Genomic DNA, 24328 nt, shown 5'->3' with positions numbered 1-24328 from the left:
ACTGTCCTGAAATGRTAGATATGAAAGTCTGAGCTTATCAGCTGGATAAGAAACACGGCAAGCATCTGGTGGAGTCCAACTAACAAATCTATGAGGGKTTTTTCACATTCAATTAAATCCAAATTGTGAAACTAGCAAATTCCACTGAAGCTCTGTTTTATCAAAATGTTTCTGACCAGCTCCATCATAAACATGTTTTGTAAGTCTTTGCAAGCTGATACATGTACCCACCGTACTCAACGGAAATTAGATTGATTTCAGTGGCACAGTTTCAGCCTCTTTCATCTCAGTCAGAGAAAGATGGTGTCCCATGAGGGTTTCTGTGGAGAACTGAGATGACAAAGATGGCAAAAGATGTGGAATGGTAACAAATTCTTAATATATACCTGCAAGCAGTAGAACTTTACAGACAACCTCCTGCCTTTTTTCAAAATTGCTTCAAATCTGACTTTATTTGAAGCTGCCTGAGAAAATGATCTTCCTTGTTTCTCTAGATATTGATTATTTTCTGACAGCAACACAAGCTTCATTAGCCCACTGAATTCTTGTTATGCCTCTGAAAAGATGGTGAAGCACAAGAAGTTGCATATGCAGACAGGCATAGGTAATTCAAGGAAAAGTTTCTAGACAGTCACACTGTAGCACTGCATATCTTTACAGAGTCTTCAGTTGCTCTGTTTTAAAGTACTGATTTTCACAGCTAGCCTGCTTTCCAAACAGCATATCAAACAGACTCAGTAATCTTCAATCCTAGGATCTAAACATAAAGTGTTATTTTAAAAGGCTTCAACAGCATACTCATTTAAGAAGATCTGTAAAAGGAAACAGTCCTAGCAATAAGCATAGAAACAATGTTTGATAATTGGCTTTTCTCTTCAAAAAGGGGCCACAGTAAAATCATATAATTGTTTTAAGGATTCTCCTTCAGCACACAACTTTGAAAATGGCCCTGATCTGAACTAGCAGGCAAGAGTGACAAGGAATTATCAAGCAAGGAATTATCAATTAAAGTGAATAATAAGTTCTTACCTAGTAGCGCTACCATCATTAACAAAACCACAATGTGCTTCACAGCCTTTCTTTTGTAAAAATAGAGGAGAATGCAGAATATGATTATTTCTAAAATCTGGAAGTAAAAAGGAAGAAAGTTAGAGCTGTTTAATTGCATAATAAATACTTCATTCAAAGTCTTTGAGATGTCATGTTCATCTACTCTGCTCTAAGAGTTCAAAGGAGAATTACTCTGTTAAGCTTCTTTGACTAAAAAGTAACCTTATCACCAATCACCTGAGTTATCAAACAATTGTTCTCATATATCTTTTGTGTTGTAGAGAAAGTTAACTTTAAGCATTTATTCTTTCTTTACTGTTTATTTTTGCTCATCTATTTTCTCACTGGTAGCATTAAGAAGACTTTTTTCATGTGACAGCAAAGTTACCCATGTTTGCTAGAAATAATTATTACAGAAACTCTGTATTTACAATCCCTACAGAAGGAAGCACTTACCTGGAGGAATGGCTGTCTCTCCTAGCGGTGGTTCTTCTAGTGCCCACCCCTGTGACATGCAAGCTCACTTTTTGCCCCTCTCTTTGTCCTTCTCCCTGGCCCTAACCAAAAAAATCTTTAACGCTGTTTTTTTGTTCAAACCTGCTGCCACACATAGTACAGGGAAAAACATTTATTTCATATGGTGGTTCTCAAATCACAGCCTACCTGTCAGAAGAGTACCTGGAAAAGCTCAGTGACACGCTAGCAGACCGTGCTGCAGGACATCTGCAGTTGCTGATGCAGCTTTACTTACACTGTACACAGTCCAAATTTGCTTCCTCAATAACATCTGACAGTTCAATGACTGACAGTCAAATATACTGAATTGCTATTAATATGTCTCCTTGCAGATTCCCTTAGTAACTTGCTTTTTGCCAGTGTGGTAGCTCAGCAGATGCTCCCTGCTATTACCAGCTATGGAAGTCACCACTAGACCCTGCTCTGGGCGGAAAAAGCAGACAAGTGAGATGGTGCCAGGGAGCGACAAAGTCTGCCAGGCTGGCAGACAGCAGCCCATCTGCTGTATTCACTGTACTCTCATTTTACCTAAAGAGGTGACTGAGAGGGAGGAAGGCAGGTCTCCAGCCTGCATCCTACCAGAGTCCTGCTGTGGTCCTCAAAGCCCTCCTGATGAAGACCAGGACAAGGTGGGTACTCAGGCAGTGCAGCCATGGCTCTACGACTGTGGCTCTGTGGYTGCTTTCCATGCTTACCCCTGTAGCTGTGGCTGAGGTGACTTTTGCCAGTGATGCCTGGGAAGTGGGAAGCCGAGGGGGCAAGGGCACGCCACAGCAACACTGCTCCAGCTGCAGGCAGAGACTGAGGACAACCTATCTGCACAKGACAGAAAGATCATGGCCTCCTCCTTCTCCTCCGTATGACTCTGGATGWTGGCCTGTACATGTGATGACTTCTGTGCGTCCTCTCGGGTCTCATCCTGCGAGTGTCACATACAACTGTGGAAAGTCCAGGTATCTGGAATGGGGACCCAATCATGGCCAGAGCCACGAGGGCAGGGAGGCAGCTGACTGACCTCCTGCAAAATCCGCTGGACTTCTGCCCTCACGCTCCCTCCCACCTCAACTGGTACCTGCCAACCAGCTCTGGGCGTCTACATCCTCAGCATCTTGAAAACACAGATATTCTCCCTCCTACCTAGGGCATAAGGCAGTAGCTCAAACCCCCTTATACCCACAGAAAACAACAATTGCCAAAGCTAAAGAAGCTTTCATGAAGCCCAGGAAGCTGTAGGAAATGGGTATGATGGGGATCTCTGTGCTGTGAGATGCTCAGAAGCCCAATAGCTTTAGAGGCTGTGCATGTCAGGATATAATTGAATGAGGAAAATAAAGAAGACAGAAAAGGAGATTGAACTCATTACTGAAACTGGTTGTTCTCAATTTTTTACTAAAGAAACAAGTCCTAGAAAAATTTTATTTCTCCCTCTTTGGTTCCGTCACCATGTAACTATTACATGTTTTTTAATGCCACTCCACTCTTAGAAAAACAATAGCCGTAAGGCAGCAGAATCAAAAAGATCTGTGTGTTGAGCTGATAAAATTTCAAAAGAAACCACTGAAAAGTCAGCAGCAGTGGTTATATAATGCAACATAGCCAATTTCTCATTTTGGAGAAGGAGCATACCAAGAAAGCAGTTATCTGTTACAGTCAGCTACTAAATTTCTCTGCCATATTAATGATCCTCCAATTTAGTAGTGTTCAAAAATATTAGCAGAACATAGTTATGCATTAATTAATTTTTGATTTACCTTCATAATTATCCTTTGCTCCCAAAGACAGCCAAAAAGCAACTGCATCTCAGAATATTATTGATAACACAAATTTGGCTTTTATATCACATTTCTCGAAAAAAACAACAACAAAGAAAGCAATGATAACAATATTTTTAAAAAGCATACTATTTTCTGTAAACATGCCATATATAAAAACCATTTTGCTGTTAGTTAAACGAATGCATTTCTGGACTAATGATCTTTACAGTCTGTTTYGGAGTGTTGATCTCATCTCCTTTCATAATGACTTCCCTTCCCACCATGCTTGCACCCAGAGGTGAAAGCTGGGACACCATAGGATATGAAAGAGGCTTTTGCTCCAGTCTTGCACAAAGTACCTTCACCAGCTTCCCCAGGTTTATTCAACATTGTAACAGTGGGCATGTCTAAATTAGGAAACAAGGTAGGAATCATATTAGGAGCTGCACACTTGTGATGCCATTCTGGCTTCCCCATGGAAAACTACAGCAGTGTCTTGAGGGAACTCAAGGAGAGGAGAAATAAAGGTAGCAGCTTTGTGTTCATACCACTGGCAAACACATTTTAGGGTTAGAGGGGATTATCAGTCTATAGCTACAACAGACTTCAAATTGCTTCAGTTGCTATTTTGACAGTGATCAGTTGCTAACAGAAGGGAAGAAAACTGTGCTAAATAAATATTCCCTGTATGGACAAGTGCCTAGGTTAAGAAAGAAATCCAGAGGTTTCACAGGTATCCTCTTCCAAGATGCACCAGCTGAGGATGGGCATACAAGGCTGGCACCAGGGCCATAGCACTGGGTGACAGAGCACTGTGGGACCTACTCCCCCGCCATGTGACTCAAATACCCATCACCTCTCCCAGACCCCCTAAGCAGTTGTCACAGAGCAGGACAGAGACTGCACTCCGTGTGCATAAACCTGTGAGACAGCCCTACTGGATGCAGCAGCTGTATTTCAGGTATCAACCTGTTTTATGTCACCTGGACATTCTTAACAGATCCCATCACAGCACGTAAAGGGAAGCACCATCGTCTACCTGGTCACTTAGATTTCAAACTAGACAAGAATAATCTTCTACAAAACAGGCCCAGAGAAACTCATCCAGGGCACTGCTGGATCTGCCGAAATGCTGTCTCATGCCACCTCCAGCACGCTGCATGCTCTGGCATGTTGCCGTGATCTCCAAGAGCAGAAGGGACCATTGAGCACCACCAGCCTCAACTGAACCATGTTACYGCTGCGGGCTCTGTGCATCAGCCCTCCATCAGACTTCACCCTGTCATCAGCTCTTCTCTTGCAAGAGGTACCACCAAACTCCACTGTGGTCTCTCTCTGCTTAAGAGCAAACAACCCACCAAGAAAACCTGCTTCTGAATGTAAGCAGCCAAGAAAAACTGTCAAAGGAACATAAAGGAGWCCCTGACAACAGGCTCTGGAAGAGGCAGGCAGGTCTGCATGCTTGGCTGGGGCCTCCTTGGGAAGCCTGTAAGAGCAGTGGTGGTGCTCCTATAGGGCAGGCAGTCCTGAGGACACACCTGCAGAGAAAGCTGATGCTTGCTTTTGATGTCTGTCATTTAACTTTGCTCAGCTCTGCCAAATCTTGCACACTGAGTATGAAATTCAAACAATTAGCGCTCACCTCATGCTCCCCAGCAGCCAAACTATTCTTCCTGTATTTGTGGTGCCACGGTTCTCTGCCACTTGGTGACCCACTAGCAGGTCACCTTTAGTCACCAGGCAAGGGAGAGGCCATGGCACTGAGTCACTGCGAGCAGAGTGTGTAGTTCTAACAGGATCCCATGCAGAAAGGCATCTTTCTGGGGTGCCCCAGCTGTAGCCTACAACTGTGTCCTGAGCACTACCCAAAATGGTGCTCTCCTTTTGCTGATAGCTGTGGCAGTGTTAAATATAAACTCTAGGAATGGGAAGTGTTTAGATTAACTCTGCTTCATGTATTCTGTTTAGACGGATGGAAGGAAGTTGACCTGCTTACAATCATTTTTGTTATTACAACTAATCTGTACTGAAGCCTCTTCATGCCTACATCTCATCAAGATTTTTATATTCATAATGTTTTCCATGTTTCTAAACATTACCAGAAGGCACCAGATCAAAATGCCACAGTCTCCCTCAACTGTTTCTCTAGGACATAACAGCAACGTAGGAACCAGAAGCATTCTTCTAGGTCTTCCAGGCACTTTGAAGGAAAAATAGAAATTCTCTGAACCTGATTTTACAAAGATTATATATTAACAATCCAATGTTCTTCTGTTTAGGGAAACCTAAGAGCTTCATCTATAATTGATGTCCTCTGTAATGGCCAACAATGCACATAAGCGAAAGAGAAAAAAACAAGATAGGATAGTCATTCTTGCTCAGACATGATTATGTTACTTGCAAAGGCTTGGAAAGTGACTCAAAGTTGCCTCCTGTGGGAACTTCAGGCTATTTTTTGCAGACCTCCTCTGAGATCTGTGTATCACCCACACAGAACACTTTGTACCGTTGGGGCTTTATATTTCTCAGCAGACCTTACATTGGGGCTACTTTTAGAAAGTTGGACTGCATTATACTGCTGTGCTGTCTCCTCTCTATATATATTTATACTGGAAACTCAGCAGCTTCTGCTGTGCTTTTTATATCTCAGCAGCTAACCTGTGCTAGGCATTTTACAAACAAATATGAAGAGCTAGTTCCCTGCAGAAAGAGAATATTTACTGCAGGGTTTGTYTTAACTTCCAGCAGCATGCCAGGCTAATCAGGCTGGTGTCTGAGTCTTTTGGCGAGCCTTCCCCTTCCTCTTCTTCTTTGGACATGAAGCTCAAAACAAATGAATCCAAGGAGCAGAAGGAACAAATCAAGCAATGTATTGAATGACGATAGAGTCAACAAGACTTCCTGCATACTTCTCTGTCCTTCCATGTAGCCCACACTGTACACGCAGAATTGGATACTGACTGAGGGCAGGGAAAGTGAGAAGAGGAGAAAGTGAGTAGAGGAGAAAGTTACCTATCCCCTCCTTATAGTCTCTCCTAGGAAGAAGAAAGCAGTTTTCCTAGGCATTCAACTGTGTTTTTACGACCTTTTCCAGAAACAAAGTCAAATATGTCCTCAGGTGAGGAAAAACCATTTCCCAGCAACCTACTGGTTTTGAGAAAATGTGGGCTTCTGGGCACCATCTCAAACACCATCTGGCACAGAAATTTCTGATGCCACTAGGAGTAAATTGAGAACTTCCTCCCTCCACCATCTCTACACAGAAGGTGACACAGTGATTTAAAAACACTATTTAAAATGCTGGGCTTTTTGTATTATCTACAGCATGGTAAAAGGGGACATTAACTAGGAGAGAGAAGGTCCTCCAGCACCCCCTTAGTCTTCTGTCCTGAACCACGTCCTAAAGGAGTTCCTCTCTCAGCTGATTACAGAGATTTGCTGAAGCTCTTGCTGAGGCTGAAGTTAACTCTTGTGAGTACCACACCCCTACCCCACTTCCACCAACAACCAAAAAACCTAGAGAGGCCTTCAGAAGCCTCTGTACTGCCTGACTGAAAGTACATGTTTTGATGTACGGAGCATGATCRTTACTTTATTCCACTGAGCTGTATCTTTCAAGATTTTTGAAAATGCATAAAAAACTGAGCATGAGAATTAATACATTTTAGTGCTAACTTGTACTTTCTGCTTAACCAGTAGCATCATGAATAGTAAAGGTGTATTCAATGCCTGCAGGCTTGCTCAAAAATTAAGATTCTTAAGCTGTCTACTCTGGAAGCTTAGCTTTCTAACTGAGCTTCCTACTGAGAAAAGCCTGGGCACTAATAATGTAGCCGAAGCGAGGCACTTTATTGGGAAAAAGTAACATTTCTGAAGCTCGCATACTGCATCTTCTATATTCAGCTGAAGGAACAAATTTTCAGCATTCTAGGGGGAGAGAAATATTCCTCCTACTCACTCTGGCCTTGATCATGATGCTGATTAGATGCATGAAAGAGGAAGGATGAGGTTTGTAGTTTGTATACAGATACTTTAATCAAAGCGGTATTTTTGCATTTGAATTCAAACTTTGGTTCAGGTTAACAGCGAGTGGCTGTGAAGCAGGCAGTCTCTCCACATCTCTACTCCATACAAAGTTCCTTTTGGTCAGGCTCAGCAATGTGGGGATAAAACAAAGTGGTAGGAAGAATAAAGCATGACCAGAAAGATACATAGATTAATTTTCAAAAGCACAATTCTATCACATTCCAGAAAAGCACTATAATTCAGATGTATGTGCTGAGAGTATGGCATGAACACATACATAGCAAGCATAACCAGTGCCAATATTTAGTCTTGATCCCTCAAGTTCACTAAAAAACTAAATCTTTTCTTTCTCATCAGTCTTGCACAACTGTGACTTTCCCTTGGCACATAACTTGAAAGACATCTTTTGGTTCAGCAGATTTTCAGCTTGGGGACTGGGTGACCCAAGGACTTGCTCTCTCTATGAAAACCACACAGGGAGCAATTTGTCTTCCAGAGCAGGCTTCAGACACTAATTCATAATGTTGCAAAAAGCCAAAGAACCCTAGTTATTCTGATTTAAGAACTAGATACTCACCRCATATATCACAAAAGGCCAGCTCACTAAGTAATTCTGTACTTTCTTCGCTGTGAGCTCTTGGTGTACATTTGGAGCGAAAGTCACCAACAAGTATGTTCCTGCTACTGTGAGTGTTCCTCCTTTAAAGAAAAGGCATGCAATACACACAGTCATGGCTGACCTTGCTCTCCAGCTCATTTAGAAATAGCTTATAGCAGAAAATTTTAGTCCATTTTATCAGATTTGAATTTATAACCTAGTATATTTTTTAATAAACACTTAAAGGATTCTGGAAGTATGAAAAATGCTGTCAGTAAAACCTCATGAATTAGGGCTCCAATTCAGCAAATTTTCAAACGTTTTCAGATATGCTCAATTCTAAAATCAAAGGCATGACAAAGGAGAATCAGTCCTCTGCATTTCTCATTGGCACAAAGCAGATCACATAAACTCATCCTAAACTGAATGTACAAGTTGTTTATTGAGGTAGACGGCTAGATCATTAAATAGTGCAAATACATACAGCTCTTCTGAAGTCAGTGTGACCACAGAGATCTACATCAGCTATGAACCTGCCCTGGAAACTTTAAGTGTAATAGATATGTTCCAGTCCAATGCTTATGTGAAGCTGCCCTGGAGCCAACATTTTGGCCACTCCCTGTTGTATTTGCAGACCTATGAACTGTTTTTTAAAAGGTTGAATTGCAAGAGACTGTTCAGCCATCAGGTTGCTGGGGCCCCTTTTCAAGGTCAAACTTGCCTTATTGTGCTTTTAATAAAAATCTGGAAGTTCTGCCTTGTGGACAGCCAGCTGACAAACACAGATGTTCACGGAGGTATCTAGATACAAGTGAGCTGGTCATGAGCTCATAAACTGTATTGGATTAAAGAAGATATTAGCTAATCAATTTTTTTTAAGTAATCCTTAAAAATTCTTGGCAAACCTATATATCGGTATGGAATACAAGGCTTAGGAATACAAAACAAAGCACATCCGGAGGACTTTGCTGGCACTGTTATCACACACAGTTCCTTTGGAAAAGCAAAACTGTTCTATATTTATGTGCTTGTGAAAACATCACCATATTTCCCATCATACAGCTCATTCCTATGGAATGTAGCAACATTGTTAAATCCTTTTTGCAAAATCTAACTCACAGAAATAAAATAAATCAGTGCTGAACACTACTTAAAGAAACACACAATGTATAAGGCCATAAGTGAAACATGATCAGCCAGGGGAGTGGAGGGGTGGGGGACAGATTTTGAATGTAGCAGCTGAGCTGGCAAACTTGGATCCCAATGCTAAATAAATATTATATAGTATTCCTGGAACAATACTGAACAGACGTCTCCAAAGCATTCATGGGGACAGCTGGAATGTCCTCCTTACAGTATCGACAATCAAGGCCCACAGCAGGAACTCCACTGTAATAGCAGGCACCCCATAGCAACATCAGGTGCAGTATCCCAGCTGAGATAGCTTGTTGTAAAGTGCAAACCCTGAAATCTGCTTGTCTTTCACTATTAATATGTTCAAGCAGGGCAGTTCTGATATGCAAMAAAAATCTTGGATGCAGACAAAAAGCTGACATGCTTTTACAGAAAAGATCATGTTTTCCAGCAAAACACTTGACAACATGATTATTTATTCTTTGAAGTGACAAAATTAGTACCAAAGGGAAGTTGTCATTTTCAATTGAGCTTCAATTTTTGTGTAATATCCATGCAGAAAGAAAAAAATCTTCTATTGGAATGAATAATTCAAAGGTCTTATTGTTTTTATTAAAATTGCTTTGTACTCATAACGATAATACTAAATACATCCTCAGAGGCAAAAATAGACAATGAAAATAAATCTSAGCACATAAGGAATGAGTTACAGTTATAAGAGAGGAGGATTTGGGTGTGCAGTCTTTTTCATATGCATTGAAGATTCTCCCTCTTTCTGTCACTTCCTCCCAATTTTGAAAGTATCTGCCTCAAAACACTTGCTCAGGGAAGTGGGAGTGTGAAGGTGGGGGGACTGCGTGAGAGTTACAGCTTGCTAAGCATATGGCAGTACACATGCCCATATTAGCAAATGCTTACTTACCCAATATAACAGGACCCTTCATCATCTCCTTTAGGAATAAGACCGAAATAAATGCACTACCTAGAACAGATATATAAAGATGTCTTTTATATTAAATAGAATATCAAGTGCTACAGCAAAAAGCTGACTTCGGCAAAGTATAAATATGTCTCATGGCTGCTGCTGTCATACTATACTGTGGTATAAGAGGTATCCTGGCATTCAACCAACTCTCTGGTTTTGTAGCATCTTAAATGCACCCAGAAGGCTCTTACTTGGTTAAAGGGATGCAATATCCTGCCTGTCTCACACACAGACATTGCTTTAACTGCCCTGACTTAGTCATAAGTGAAAATCTTAGGAAACCAGGCACTGGTCAGCCTTACTGTTCCACTCTCCATTCTTCTGTGAATTCAACTATATGGACTTGCTCAAGGCAAATTGGCTTACAGAGGGGTAAAGTTCTGCTTCCTTTAGTATTAGAGGCTTATAAGTAAAGTAACAAATGCACAACCCAGAGGAAGAAAGTCACTGCAAAAGTGTAACAGTACAAACTAAGAGACTGGTCATGATCTCTGCAAACAAGCAAGCTGAGGAACTCACAGGTCTACCAATAGTGGTAGCCCTGCCCATGGCTTTCTASAGTGACTTGTAATGAGGAGGGAAAAAAATGGAAGTGAGCACTAGAAATGACCTCCTATTTCCTGTCAGCTATTTCACTTGTCCAGCCCTAGCATTTCCCCTTGTGCTTCCTCCTAGCCCTGCCTCCTCTGGAAAGGCAGAAGTAGTGATCACGATGGGATTTCTGGCAAGCAGCTCAGTGTGGACATGTGCTGAAGAGGAAAGAAGGAGTTTGGAYTTAAGATGGATGAGACTCTTGGCTAGGTGGGAGAGATGTCTCTATTCCACCATACATTAGAGCATCTACCTCTAAGGAGATAAGAAAGAGGCTGAAATGCTCCTATGTAAAAGAAATGATGGAAAACCTTTAGGAAAAGTTCATCAGTAATGCTAGATCCATTTGGAAACATCAGAGACCTTCTCTGCCTAGGAGGGATAGTGAAGGGACACATTGAACCTAAAYCATGGGATGGTATTACAAGAGCTCTGTTCCTGCCTACAACAAGAACTTCTTGGTTTATTCTTCAAACAACAATTTAAACTTTTTGTGGCTATCCTTGTCTAGTACCTCTRTTGTTCTGATGGAAAAGTTAACTTGTGGTTAGCTATTAGATGCATCCTAGATAAATCAAAACATGGTCATAGCAAGACATAAACAGAGATCTGGTATTCAGCATTGTGTCTGTGTTAATCAGTAGAAAATCAGACATAGCGTAAATCATAGATTTAGACTGTATGAAGAGTAATGGAGATCTACCCAAATAAACAGAAGTAATTAAAGAAAGTAACTGAAAAAAAAAGCCTCACTGAAAGTAAGCTACTTAAGTGACATAGTTTTCCTTATTCAATATTACAGTGCTAATTTTACTGAGGAAAAGATATTGGTATCCAGGCAACACTAGTRCACCCAGAGCTACCTAACTTTAGAAAAGAGAGAGGATAAAAATCTGGAAAGGAGCAGCAGCCACCCTAGTAAGAGCAGGAATTAATTACTGCTCTGTCTCCCTACCATCTGAGCTCTCAAATGCCATCTCAGACCGCCCATTCAGGCAGTCACCGTAATGAGAAAGACTTGGTGCTTAATGAACAGCTGTCTCCGTGATTTTTTGKTTTTGAGTCCACACTCTTGTCATCAATGTTAATAAATACAATAAACTGAAGATGAGAAGAATGAAAGATCTGACCCTTCTGAGTGCTGAGCATCTCCTGGGAAGGACTAGCTGTCTGCTCCTCTGATGGACTGACAGAGAGCTAAGAGACACCAGTGTCTTGAGAAGGATAACACATTTTGGTCAATGACCCTTCAACTCAAAAAGAATAAGGTTTCACAGAGGTGTTTCCACTGGCCTCATGTGGGATTCTCATATGCAATGGTTCCAGCTTACAAGTCTTACACCAGTTAGGGTGAATTCCCATCTTACCAAACCTTAGATCTCTTCAACAGAATACCTATGTCTGAGCTTGTTGTCAGGACTCTCAGCGTGTTCAGTGGACATCTAGTAAATGTAATTTAGGGTTCCATTTTAGTGCTGGCATCCCATTTGGGATGAGATGAGTTATGCCTCAAATTCTATTGCCTAGTTTTCTGAAGATGATAAGGCAATCTAAGGTAATCACAACCTCTGATCATAGCAGTGGGCACAGGAGGGCCTGCAATCTCCAGAATGCATCCAGATAATGAAAATTGTCATTCAATCTGTCATCCACTTTAATAATACATTCAAATGTGGCAAGCTCTTTCTCCAGGGATGGCTGGTAATGCACAAGAGATCATGAGCTTAACAGAATATATGTATAATTAATGCTCTTTGTGATGTGAAATATGTAGAGCAATCTAAAAATAGAAGCGGTTTTAAGAACACATATTAGRGCCCTCGGGGACGGGAGGAATTGGCAGAAACTGAAATAGGAGGGGAGGTGCAACAGGAAAGGGAGGAGAGCGAAACCCGGGAGAGACTTTGAACAGAAAAGGTAACTGTCCCTGTGTATAAGCCACCAAGACTTCACATGCATGGAAGTGAAGAGTAAATCAAGGGCAGTATATCTAAGCAAAAGAACAGAGAACAGTTACACAGAACTGAGAAAGGTCATATACTGAAGCCTGGCACAGACTGGCAATTACATTCTGGACTAAATTTTAAGCAAGTTACTGTAGCACAGCCAAGACAGGACCTTGTTATTAAACATTGTCCAAACTTTATTTTTTACTTGTAACTTTCTGTTTTTAAACTTGTAAATTTGATATTTAAATCATCTTTTACACTCCTCAATTTGCAGAGCCAGACTGAACCAGGGTAAATCAGAGTAACCAAGGGCAGATCATCTCCAGGTAGACAGCAGCCCTCTAGAAGTGATGGGCTGGAGAAGAGAGGATATAAAAGGAGTCTGGGAGCCCCAGGAGTGCAGGCTGGTGCTTGCTTGCCTTGCCATCTTGCATCTGGCATTTTCCTCAGCTGCCAAAGAGAAACAGCAGGGAGCAAAGTGCATCCCTGGACTCCAGGAGATAAATGCAGAGCTCTCACAGCTGCTCTGCCCCACTTCTTAGTACTCTTTAGAGCTCCAACACACAATCACAGGTGGGTCTAGCTGCTTAAGATGCTAAACCCTCCAGAAAAGGCAGCTTAAGCCAATATGCTAGATGGCAAACACTTTCCTTCACTTTTCTTCTATGGCATGGTGGCCTCTCTGCTTTGATCCAGGTTTGTATTAGGGGCCTCCTGAGGTCCTTTGCAGGCAGAATTATCCTACAATCTGATGAACTCACGACAGAAGAGTAAGTGGRCAACCAGTGACCACAGCTAGGTGCACCAGATATATGAATCAGAGCCCTTCCCACATCTCCAGTTCTGCTCCTGAAAGCAGCCCTACTGAAATGCTTGTGCTCAGCTCCCCAGACCCTCCATGCCTTCCCCGTGCCATCCGTCACAGCAGCGGTGAGGTGTCTCCACCCCTCTACCACCTCGCCTAAACACCAGGGACTTTATACTCTTGTGCTTCGTCCCTAACCAGCTTCCTCCTCACCTGACTAAGGTAGCCTGTGTTTAACTTCCTTCTACCAAGGAATTTCCCCTTCCCAAATTTCCCCTTCCTCATGCCGTAGTCCTCTCATTCCCCCTCTATCATGGGAGTTGCATGCATCCTTCTCCTCCACCATTACTGCTGATGTGGAAAATAAATCATTGAACCTTATGTTCAAAACTCTATGGGTGAATAGACCAAGGAAGGGGGGAAATTGCTGAGCTGAAAGGTATCAATGTGCCTTTACAAATGTTCATTTGCTTGCCTGCATCTTTTTTAAAAAGCTATAGACAGTTACAGAGATTGAGATCTGTGCCCAAGTAAGAAATATCCTCTGATTTTTTTTTAATTGGTCAGCAATAGAATTCAAAAATACAGTAACTCAGAAAAAATTATGTCAAAGTGTAAGCTGTCAGGAGTTTGGCAATAAAACAAGCAATTTATAATTGTCTTTAAATCTTACTGGTTTTGAGACASTGTTTTAGGTATATCACATGTGCACAACTCTGTGTCTGAGTTGTTAGCCTGTATGTCACTGAGGCAAGGACAGCATCCCTACGTGTTTCAGAAGACTTGCATACTTTCAGACATTCAGAACATTTTTGGCTTTTTAAATAAAACTTTCAAAAATAGGCACAGAGCCCACTCCTGCTAGGATTCCTACTAGGAACCCTGCTAGATAAAGAGCAGGGCAGAAAATGTTAGGAGACTTTCTGTTAAGTATTGAACATTACAGAACTGAGCCTGGAAAAAGAGGATAGCACAAATTAAAGCACATCCTAAAGAAATTTCTTATCTTGATTGCATGATGCTCATATCAATATCCACGAATGGAGAAGTAAATAGGCCTATAAAATATCTGTATCTGTATGTTCATTTCTGAAGGCTCATGAAACTGTTCAATCTAGAAATATAGAATTAGAGTTTCAGATAAAAGAATATTATGACTTAGTACAACATCAAAATCATGATAAATAAAAACTACTGGGCAGAAAATGCCAAAAGATTTGTTTATTCAGAGTTTAACTGCTTTGTTGAAATAACCTTGTTTTCTCATACTTCGACATAACACAGGCTGCTTTTTATTCCTTAGCTCTCTACTACTGCAGCACATGAATTCCAATTTTCACTGAAAGAAATGGTAGAAAGTGTTCTTTTTCAGCCTGATATACAATTAAGTGCTTCACAGGGGAGGGCTGTAATGGTGCTACACATAGCTTTGTCAGATACTGATTCTCCTAGGAGAGGGATAGCGTGTGATTATCTCCATATGTAGGTTTTCTCCAGTACAAATAGAACCAATGGATAGTATAAAATGTGGATTCCATCCCTAAGAAACTGAATGGTGAGATCCCAGCTCACAAAAAAACTCCTCTGCCTCCTAGACATGAAATTTGCAGTTAGGCTTGTTTCGTGTTTTTTTTTTTTTGGTTTGTTTTGTTGTTGTTTTGTTTTGTTTTGTTTTGTTTTAAGAAAGAAAGAATACAGAACTAGAGAAGTTAAAGAAAGAAAGTACATATTAAAACACTGATCCTTAGAAGATATTTTCTAAATTTTGCCCAATCCAGCCTTAGAAGACTCAAATGACTAAGTGCCCATCACTTATTTTTCCTACCAAAAACTACTTCATAAAGCATATGTCATTGTTAAGCTGTTTTCCTGGTCCCCAGGCTATTCACGAATCCCATCTCTTTACTCTTATTTTTATTGTCAGGCAATACTGCATTACCATAAATAATGCCTCTGTAATTTATGTTCATAGCCTTCAATATAATCATGTTCTTCCTTTTCTCCTTTTCAAGTCTTAGATTAGCACCCTTAACTATTTTAAATCTATATATTAAATTTTGGTTGCTCGTAAATGCACACAGACTGCTTTTGCTGCTTCTGTCTTGCCAATAGTTTTCCAATAGTGTGACACAAAACTGAAGATTTGCCTCAAACATTCATTCATTCTGTTAAGCCAAACTGATTAGTAGCAAAGCTAAGATCACTGCAGTTAGGTAAAGGCATTTACAATCACACAATTTTCAGAATACTTTTTTAATCCGTTTCACTAACGCTTTAGATGAAATATGAAAGCAGGTTTGCTAATCATGATTTGAAGACTTTTTTTAATGTTTGTGCTTCCCTCAGTTTGTGCAATAAAAAAGATCACTTTGAATCAAAGCATTTATGCTGTTCCACACAATTGAAGAATCTGCCTCCAATTTATGAAGCAGTTTCAYCCAGCTGTTGAGAAGCGCTCAAGCAGTAAGGATGGCAACCTGCTGCTGTGGAAGGAGACATCTTAAAAAGTGACCTTAAAGCATGCTTTATGCAGACACTCAGTCCTCTACTGACCTTCCAAGTTGGAGRGATTCAGGACCGTCCTGATACAGAAGCAGATAGACATATCTTAATCTTTCCTCAAATCCAAGCTAAAATAGCCTGCCTCTCAGTCAGGAAGGTCTGAAGAGGAGATGATGGGGGTAGTTCATTCGATCACAGCAGCCCAACCGAGCAGTAAGCCAAGGCGCAGATCTCGGGGAGGCAGCTCTCCCTGGAGAAGTACCAGTGTTTCCACAGGGGATCTGGAGACTGGTACACTAAGAGGGGGCAAGAAAAAAAGGCTGAAATGATGAGGTTGCTGGTCATGACAGAAGTATTGTTTCGCAGAAGAAAGATGGAGTGAAAAATATAAGAACAAAATCCCTAAGCAGGTAAAGGGCTATTAAGCACATACAAAAGGGAAGGAGCTTGTAAGAATGGGGCTGTGCTCACAGCTTTGGGGTAGATTTGAACATCTCCCTCCCATGCTAAGGGCAATGGGGGTGACTGAGGGGCAGGAAGCACAGACTGCACGGCATGTGGACAGGCAGGGCCACGTGCACGCTGCAGGCACCCACAGATATATCTCAGCTGCCTTTGAGCACTTGTGGCACCGTCCCCTCAGTGCGGTCTGCGTATAGATAGTTCACGACTGAGACTCTTCCTGCCCCAAGACCTTCAACTTAAAACCTCTATTGCCATATCCTGCCTGAGTCTCAGATGTATCATCTCACCCCAGAGGGAGCAGAGACCGGGARCCTGAGGACAACCAACCTACTGACCTCCTGTGAAACATTTTGTGGGGAACAGGGCAGAGGATTCAGGTGGGAGGAGAATGGATGCTGTTAAAACTGGTACKATCTGGGTCTCCATCAGGGCCAGCGCTGTGTGTCAGAGGAGAATTAACCAAAGAAATGGGGAAAATGAAAGAATACCTACAATCATAGCCAGAGTTAAATGGAGAGCTAGCTCTCCTAAGACAGSTGGGAGCAAATTTGTCATAGCTAATTGACTACACAAGCCTATTCTTAGTTTATATGATAGATATTAATGGTGCACTAAATACAAAGGAAGATATTACAGATTTTGGTCAGTTGGTGCGTGACCTCTTGATAACTATTTTGCACATCAAAGAGGTAATGTTTCCAGTATGACAAAAAACTAGTACTGTTGTGGACAAGATGTAAAACATTTCTTCCCATCCCTAATTCCAATATCTAATTAAGGAAGTAGCAAAATATGAGAGAAATTGTTCAAGAGAGACTATCAAGGTGTATCTAATACTGGAAATTGTATTACAGAATACACACACTTTAGAAGGAAGGAAGGACCCTGAAAACCTAACATCCTTTTGTTGCATCTTCTAGAAAAATACTAAAAAGGCATTTTAAAATATAGTCTGGAGAGAGCTCTCTGGTGAATGTTTCTCAGTTCTCATTCTTAGCAGAGTCCTCAAAAATCCAAAGCTTTTTGACCACAAAGATGTTACATTAGCATGAGTGGGAGAAATCCATTTCTACGAGAACATCTGAGAATCTTTTTCCTCAAGCACCATCAGGGATATCAGTTTTCAAAGAGTAAAGCAATTTCTTGCCCCACAGCTGGTTAGAAGGCATATATAAAAATGCAAAGGGATCTCAACAATGTCAGTCTAAGTGAGTTAAGTGTAAAATAACTCTCTACGGAATGATGTAAACTGCATAAGAAGTGATCTCCGATACCACTGGCCTCTCCTCATCTCCCCCTTCAGCTTATTTCTGCAAGTAGAAGTAGTAGAGAATGAAGAAAAAAAGTACAGAAGTCTAAAATTATCCCAGTTACATGTAAAATATGAGTTTTAATTTTAAAATATAAAAAGCTTTTTATGATCACATCAACCATGTATTACTCCTCCATTTTTTAAATTAAAAATTTACTAATTTCTCCTCTTGGAGAAAACAACCACTGCCTTCTTAAACTATTTAAAACCCTGAACAGATGTAGAGCTTGCATCATTGCAACCACACACAGAAATACTTCCACAGTGTAAGAAGRAAAATATAGTCTTCATTGCTTAATTCTAAGAAAAAAAAATCTTTTGGTGTAGTGCCAATTTATGGTCTGTGGTGCTGAATTCTTTCTAAAACATCCATCAGAAGTACCCAGCTCAATAGGAAGAGGCACAAACTTTTCACTATTTAATTGATACCAGGTTAAATGCAAAATTCATTTGGATTGCAGTTAAATGTGGTAGCAGAGCTTAATAGATGCTGGCTCCATCTATTTTAGGACCTAGGGACACTTCCCATTTAGGAGGTCTGAAGATTCATGGTGGGTACAGTGCAGATCTGTTRTGGGATAAAACTCCAGTGTGCTTCATCCTCTCCCTACATTGTGGTTTCCAAGCAAAGGAAACTTTCCATGCAGACCCGAGGGGCAGTCAGAGAGAGCTTCAGAAAGTCCCCTAGATGACTGCACATGCTACAAAGGACATCTCTCCAATGTACAGCCATAGGCTGCAGAGTATCCAATGTAAGAGACTGATTCATCACCTGTGGTTTCAAAATATAAAATGTCATTGCTTATCATTTGAGACTTGTTGACGTGAAGTTTGGAAAAAAAGTCTTGTAAAAAAGACTGGATTAAGATTCAGATATACACTTGGAATTTGTTCTCAAATGCTTATTTTCCTCGTTTTAAAATGAAACTAACTTATGAGAAGATGCTCATTCAACAATACTTCAAAATAACAGCCAACCAGAATATGCAAATCCCACCCTCTCCCACCTAAAAGGGATCACACCTCAATGAGAAAAAATTTCTTTATCTTTGGAATCAGAAGACCTGCTGCCTAAACAGTCACTTACATAGTTGCTAGCAGATGATATACGTGTGTCTTGGTCAAATTGTCATTGCCCCAAATGATAAACTGTTCTAAAATTAAGAGAATGTGCTCTCTCTCTGGCTGTAATTTTAGAAAACAGGAAAGTATCTAGTGGTAGGAAGTGTTACTGGGAAGTTACCACAGCAGTGCTGTATTTGGCTGTCTACATCATTTTTTATTTTCCCTTCCTTAAGGGAATGTTTGCTAGACTAAATACAATTTCATGTATTTCTGTTGTTTGGGCTATGAAAAGGATACTGTCAACTGATACATGGGAATGGAATAGAAGGTATTAAAGTGCTTTCTGGGGTCTTCCAGGATAAGCATTCTGGTTCAGTTAAAAAAAAAAAGTGAGTGGGAGTTTTGATAAAATATAACACTTATGAAAATGGTATATTGATATTTAATAGGGGTAAGGGGAAATAGAGAACAGAAGAAACAGATGCGACATTTCTTCACATATTGCAAAGGTAGAGAAGAAGGAATCTACCAAGATTAAAATCAGCTCTAAACATGACCTGTTCGCTGTAGCAGTTTAATAACCAATGGAATTTTTTCTGGTCTCACTGGTTTTTATTTCTTCTGTTTAGTTTTATGTATTTGCATTTTATTCGGTTTGGTCAACAAATTAGATTGGTCAATGTCCCTTAATGTTCAGAGACATCTGGAAATGTCTGCAATTGATAAAGAAATAACTCCTGCTACCAAAATCACATTGGGATATGTCATGTCCAATTTACATTTTCATCTCAGGTAATATTTCATTCTTTTATTTTAGAAATATTTCTTATGATAGTGAACTACAGTAGCTCTGAAATCTTCTAAAATTCTGTGATAATTTAACATTACGGGTTAGAATAAATTGCCTGCACTTTCCTTCCCCTACTACCTCTTTGCTAAACTGCACCCATACATAGTTGACTGCGTCCTTCCACTACAACCAGCCAATCCACAGGGAAGGCAATTCATTTTTACACCTTCTCATGCAGCATCACTTATTGCAATGCTATTGCAAGTCTGGAACTGGTAGCTAGAGACAGACCATGACATGCTATCACCTGTTTAAAGCAACTAAAGGAGCTCCAATATATGCAGAATTGCTGTGATATCCCAGCCCTGAATGTTTCAATTTTGGATGTGAAATGATACAATTAAGGGTCACAGCTGCACCCCGAATTCCTATTTTCACAGCCTCTGTACAGTATTGGCCTGTCCACTCTGTTTTGCATTGGCACAATATGATAACATATTCTAAAATGAGGTTTTTTGTCCAAGAAACAGACATCTCATACCTGAAACAGTTCTATAAATAAATTATTCTAGTAACAACATAGTTAAGTGAAGAGCAAGATGATATCAAGTTCTAAATATAGGAATAAGTTCTAAATACAGAAATAACTGTATTGAAGTCCAATTGATCTGTACATAAGGGAATAAGTGAACAACTTTGTTAATGTCCATAAGTAAACTAAACATTTCAGGAATTTCTAGGTCCTTTTGATCAAACACTGCTACCAAAACTAGCAGAATAGATTCTTTGTTCATAACAAGTTTCCTAAAAAATAACATGAATAAGAAACTGATTTAATGACATACAAATTTTGGCAGCTCTGCTAAGAGGCATTTCTCTGCAGAAGAAACTACAGTGTGTGCATCCCGGCCAACCCCCAAGGTGCTGGTGGGCACCGGAGCCCATCAGCCGCACGCGGGCAGAGAGGTGGGTGAGCCGGCCTGAGTCAACATGAAGCATGGCAAGGCGCAAGGGGCAGCGGGAGAAACCACCTGGTGTGGCAACAGCATCAGAAACACGTTGTCAGTACTGGGGATCAGACCACAGCTCTGCGGAGCCAGCGGGACACTGGTCCCTCCCCCCCCACCCCCCATTCTGGGAGCTTGCAGAGCTGCAATGTTCATGTGGTGGCAACATTTGGTAGAGCAGCAGGTGAATGACCCACAGGAACAGGCACAGCAGAGTGACCAGAGGCCACAACAGACAAAACTAGAGGAAAAGATGGAGTTTAAAAGGTCTCCAAATTAAGTAGAGGATTTGTGTTTAACTGTCAGCCTACGTCATTATATAAATAATTTCTTTTCAAACCACATTAACATTTTTGTGTTCCTTCTCCAGTTCCTCCAGTATTATTCCTTGGATCACAGACAAGCATTTGATTAAAGTATCTACCCAAGCAAAAGGTGGCAAATCATCTCACCTATGATGGAGACACATCCAAGCGGAGCGACAAGGGCAGCAGGGGCAAATCCATAGGCTGTGAAAATCCCCACCTCTCCAAGTCCCAGCAGGATAATCCCACACCACCATAATTTGCTTGTGTAGTAGGGCTTTGGATCTGTCTGGCAAGCCAGTCGCAGATGAGCGCATTTCTAGGAAATTAATTATTGGGAACAGACATGAAAAGAAAGACTTCCTTTGTGTTCTCATGCATAACAAAAGTGGGGTAATTAAGAGGGCTGACAAATTCAAATTCCAGGTGTGTCAAGGTTTTATTTTTAAATATGCCTTTAGCTTGATGTTGCAGACATACTGCTTTGTGTAAACCTAAGGCTGCTTCAGCTTTCATATGTGCTTTTATAGCCTTGCTTTAAATGACTGAAAAACTAAACCTCTGAATAAACCAGTAARGTATTAAGTGAATATACAGTATCCCCAGCTATCACTGCAGTCCTCTGGTCCTCTGCTCTTCTGTCAAAGCATGGCTGTTTCAGACAAACCTAATTTCACAGGTTGCTTCAGTAGCTGTGCTGTGAATCTGGAAACACTCAGAGGCGATGATAGAACAAGATCAGAAGTACAGCAACAAACCAGGAGAAGGTGACCAGACAGTATAGTGTTCCTGCTCGTGGTGCATGTTCTAGCCAGAAAACAAATTTCAAAATGAAAAAGCCAGCACATATCCACGGTTGTTGTGGGGAGGACTCTAAATTCACTAGGTAGAACTTAGGTTTTGGACACAATCACCTGTTTGACCTTAGAAGATCTCAGGTAAAGCATTATTTTCAGAAGCAAAACCAGTGATACTTGTGTCGACTGTTACATGGAGAAGGTGCTATTTACATGTTGTAATTGTTTTCTCTCTTATACTTCAAGAACCTGTATAYAACAGGATAATTTGATCACATTGGTCTTCTAAAACAGAGTCCAGGCTGTCAGCATCAGGAAGATGTCATTACTGAGAGGGATACAACATTCAGGGGCAGGTTTAGCTCAGTTGATTAAAGCATGGTGCTGCTATTGCCAAGGTCATGGGTTCAACCCCCATATGGGGCTATGTTGAGGGTTGGACTAGATGATCTCCAGAGGTCCCTTTCAACCCTACTATTCTATGATTCTATGTCTCAGAATGATTCTATGATTCACCGTGTTAGTTCTGTAGAATATAATTTCCATTGWCATAATCCCTCATCAGCCTCTCTGCACAGGGAAAAAGGTCAAAAAAGCTGGAAACCAAGTGATGTAGCCATCAAAGYATAAATGGCTATAAAATATATTTTTTTCTTCCACCACCTGATATTTGATTTTGGAAGTGCCCCTGCAAAGCCTCAGGGAAATTGCAAATCCTTGTACTTGCACTCTACTCCACAGGCTACACTTACGGGCCAAACAATAATGTCTGTGATGTACCAGCCTCAGTCGCTCCTCTTGTGGAGAGGATGAAGCATATATTGCAGCTTCAGGCTAATGRCATGTGCTCAAGAGATGAAGTCTTGAGAATTTTAGCCTTTCATAGAGAAAGTGAACGTGAGAAAAATCAAACTTCCATCAGCCACAGGCCAGTATTCAGTAACATTCAGGATTTTGCATGTTCCATTTTTATAAACAAAAAAGCAACAAAAATCTAATCAAAATTAATATTAAATAAAATTGTTAAATCAATAATATGATATCTATTTCATTACTAAAGGGAGAAAAAGCAACTTAGAGGATAAATAAAAGCTCCAGCTGAAACTGTGGAAGGGTAATGCAGAGATACTGGGTTTTCCTTAACAACATAGTAGCATTTAAAAGCTGAAAGAGAGTTTAAATCTAGTAAACAATTTCAAGCTAATTAACGCTCAGTTTTCATGCCTCAGTACATCTCCATGCAAAGCAGCCACTTTGGCACTCRGTGCCCTCAGCAGAAAAAAGACAGTGTCTAAATTACCTTCTCATTATGTGCTAGACTGAATTTCTACTTTGTCAACCAAAGTTTTTTCCATTGAAACAGAACCTCTCCTGCTCTTGYTGCCTTCAGCAACTAGTCACAGATCAGCACTAATATTGGAGACGCAGAAATGATTTCAATCTGCATGCCATCTCTGGCTGAACGGGTTTTTTTTTCTGGGGCACTCTCTAACCAGAGATATTAAAGATAGAAAGGGATTGTTGAAGATGATTCCAGTTTTAATAAAATGGATTATTATATATGAAAGATTTCATATTCCATACCTTTCTGTTTCTTCCTTTAAAGAAAGAGCAAAGGGTAGTTTTATATAAAAGAGCTACTAAACTCATATAAAATTCAAGTTAGTAAAAATATTTTTTCTATACAATCAACACAAAAAAGTCTTCCRTGCTTTAAGAATTTGTATTAGAAGACATAAAAATACCCTGAATGCTACAAGACTATAATGAATTATTTAACTTTTTACTGAATATGTTTTCTAATTATTAATACAGAAATGATTTTTTAAATTTCATCCTACAAACCCTTGCCATAATTGTAAGGTCAGCACCTYCCATTGCTTGTATGATTTAAAATAGTATTTATTGACATCATTTATCTTACTTGCTCAAGGAAAATGAAGTCATTCAAWATTGTTCTAGTGCCCACTACTGCAAGCAACTTCTGTGCATTTATTTACATTAATTACTTTATTAAGCAGCYCTTATGAATTTGTGGTCAATTCCATTTTAGATTTCCACACAATAAGGCAAGTTCACATGACTTCCAGCAGGACCATAAGCAGGTCACAGCTGGCATTTGCTTATGATGAATTGCAAGGAGAAGAAGTAGTTATGAATTTTTATTGTTGCCAAAGGGGAATTACAGCATAGATCAGGTTCAGAGCTACCACTCTGCTAAAAAATTGAGGAAGACACTAGTTGAAGAAAAAGAGAGAACATTTATCAAGTGCAACAGAAATTGTAGTTTGAATTTCACTATAAAAACAAGCTATAACATAAAGTACTTGCTAAATACAAATGACTKAAAATAAAAAGAAGTAAATTCATACCTGTATATTCAAAGATACACTAATCAAAAAATTTCCAGCAGCAGCCAGTAAAACTCCCAAGAGCTGAGTCTACAAGATCAAAAAACAAAGAAATTAAAAAAWTCTTCTTATATGTTCATGGAGAACAATAAAACCATGGTCTCCTGATAACACATTATAACAAAATCAAAAACAAATGATTGCAATTTTCAGTCACTAAGTTCATGCTACACTGAGTAAACTRATAACAACATATCTCTGCACAATTGAAAATAAAAATAATTAAGCTGGTACGTTTTGCCTAGAACTTGAGCAGAAAACATCTG

The 24328-nt window shown here is 40.2% G+C and overlaps 1 protein-coding gene across 1 annotated transcript in view; it reads right to left on the bottom strand.

Annotated features, from left to right (window-relative positions):
- The window catches only part of NIPAL2 (NIPA like domain containing 2), a 52589-nt gene that overhangs the window by 9658 nt on the left and 18603 nt on the right, over window positions 1-24328 (bottom strand). The window contains exons 2-6 of the mRNA XM_085299282.1: window positions 24024-24092; window positions 21002-21173; window positions 10001-10060; window positions 7924-8045; window positions 1030-1126 (exon numbers count right to left, since the gene is read on the bottom strand). Coding sequence (XP_085155408.1) covers window positions 1030-1126; window positions 7924-8045; window positions 10001-10060; window positions 21002-21173; window positions 24024-24092 — 520 coding nt within the window. The remainder of the gene's footprint in view (window positions 1-1029; window positions 1127-7923; window positions 8046-10000; window positions 10061-21001; window positions 21174-24023; window positions 24093-24328) is intronic.

This window comes from Rhea americana, unplaced genomic scaffold (genome assembly GCF_003343005.1).
Source record: "Rhea americana isolate MKP2758 unplaced genomic scaffold, rheAme1 scaffold_0, whole genome shotgun sequence".
Taxonomy (NCBI): Eukaryota; Metazoa; Chordata; class Aves; order Rheiformes; family Rheidae; genus Rhea; species Rhea americana.
This window is presented reverse-complemented; position numbering and strand designations above follow the sequence as displayed.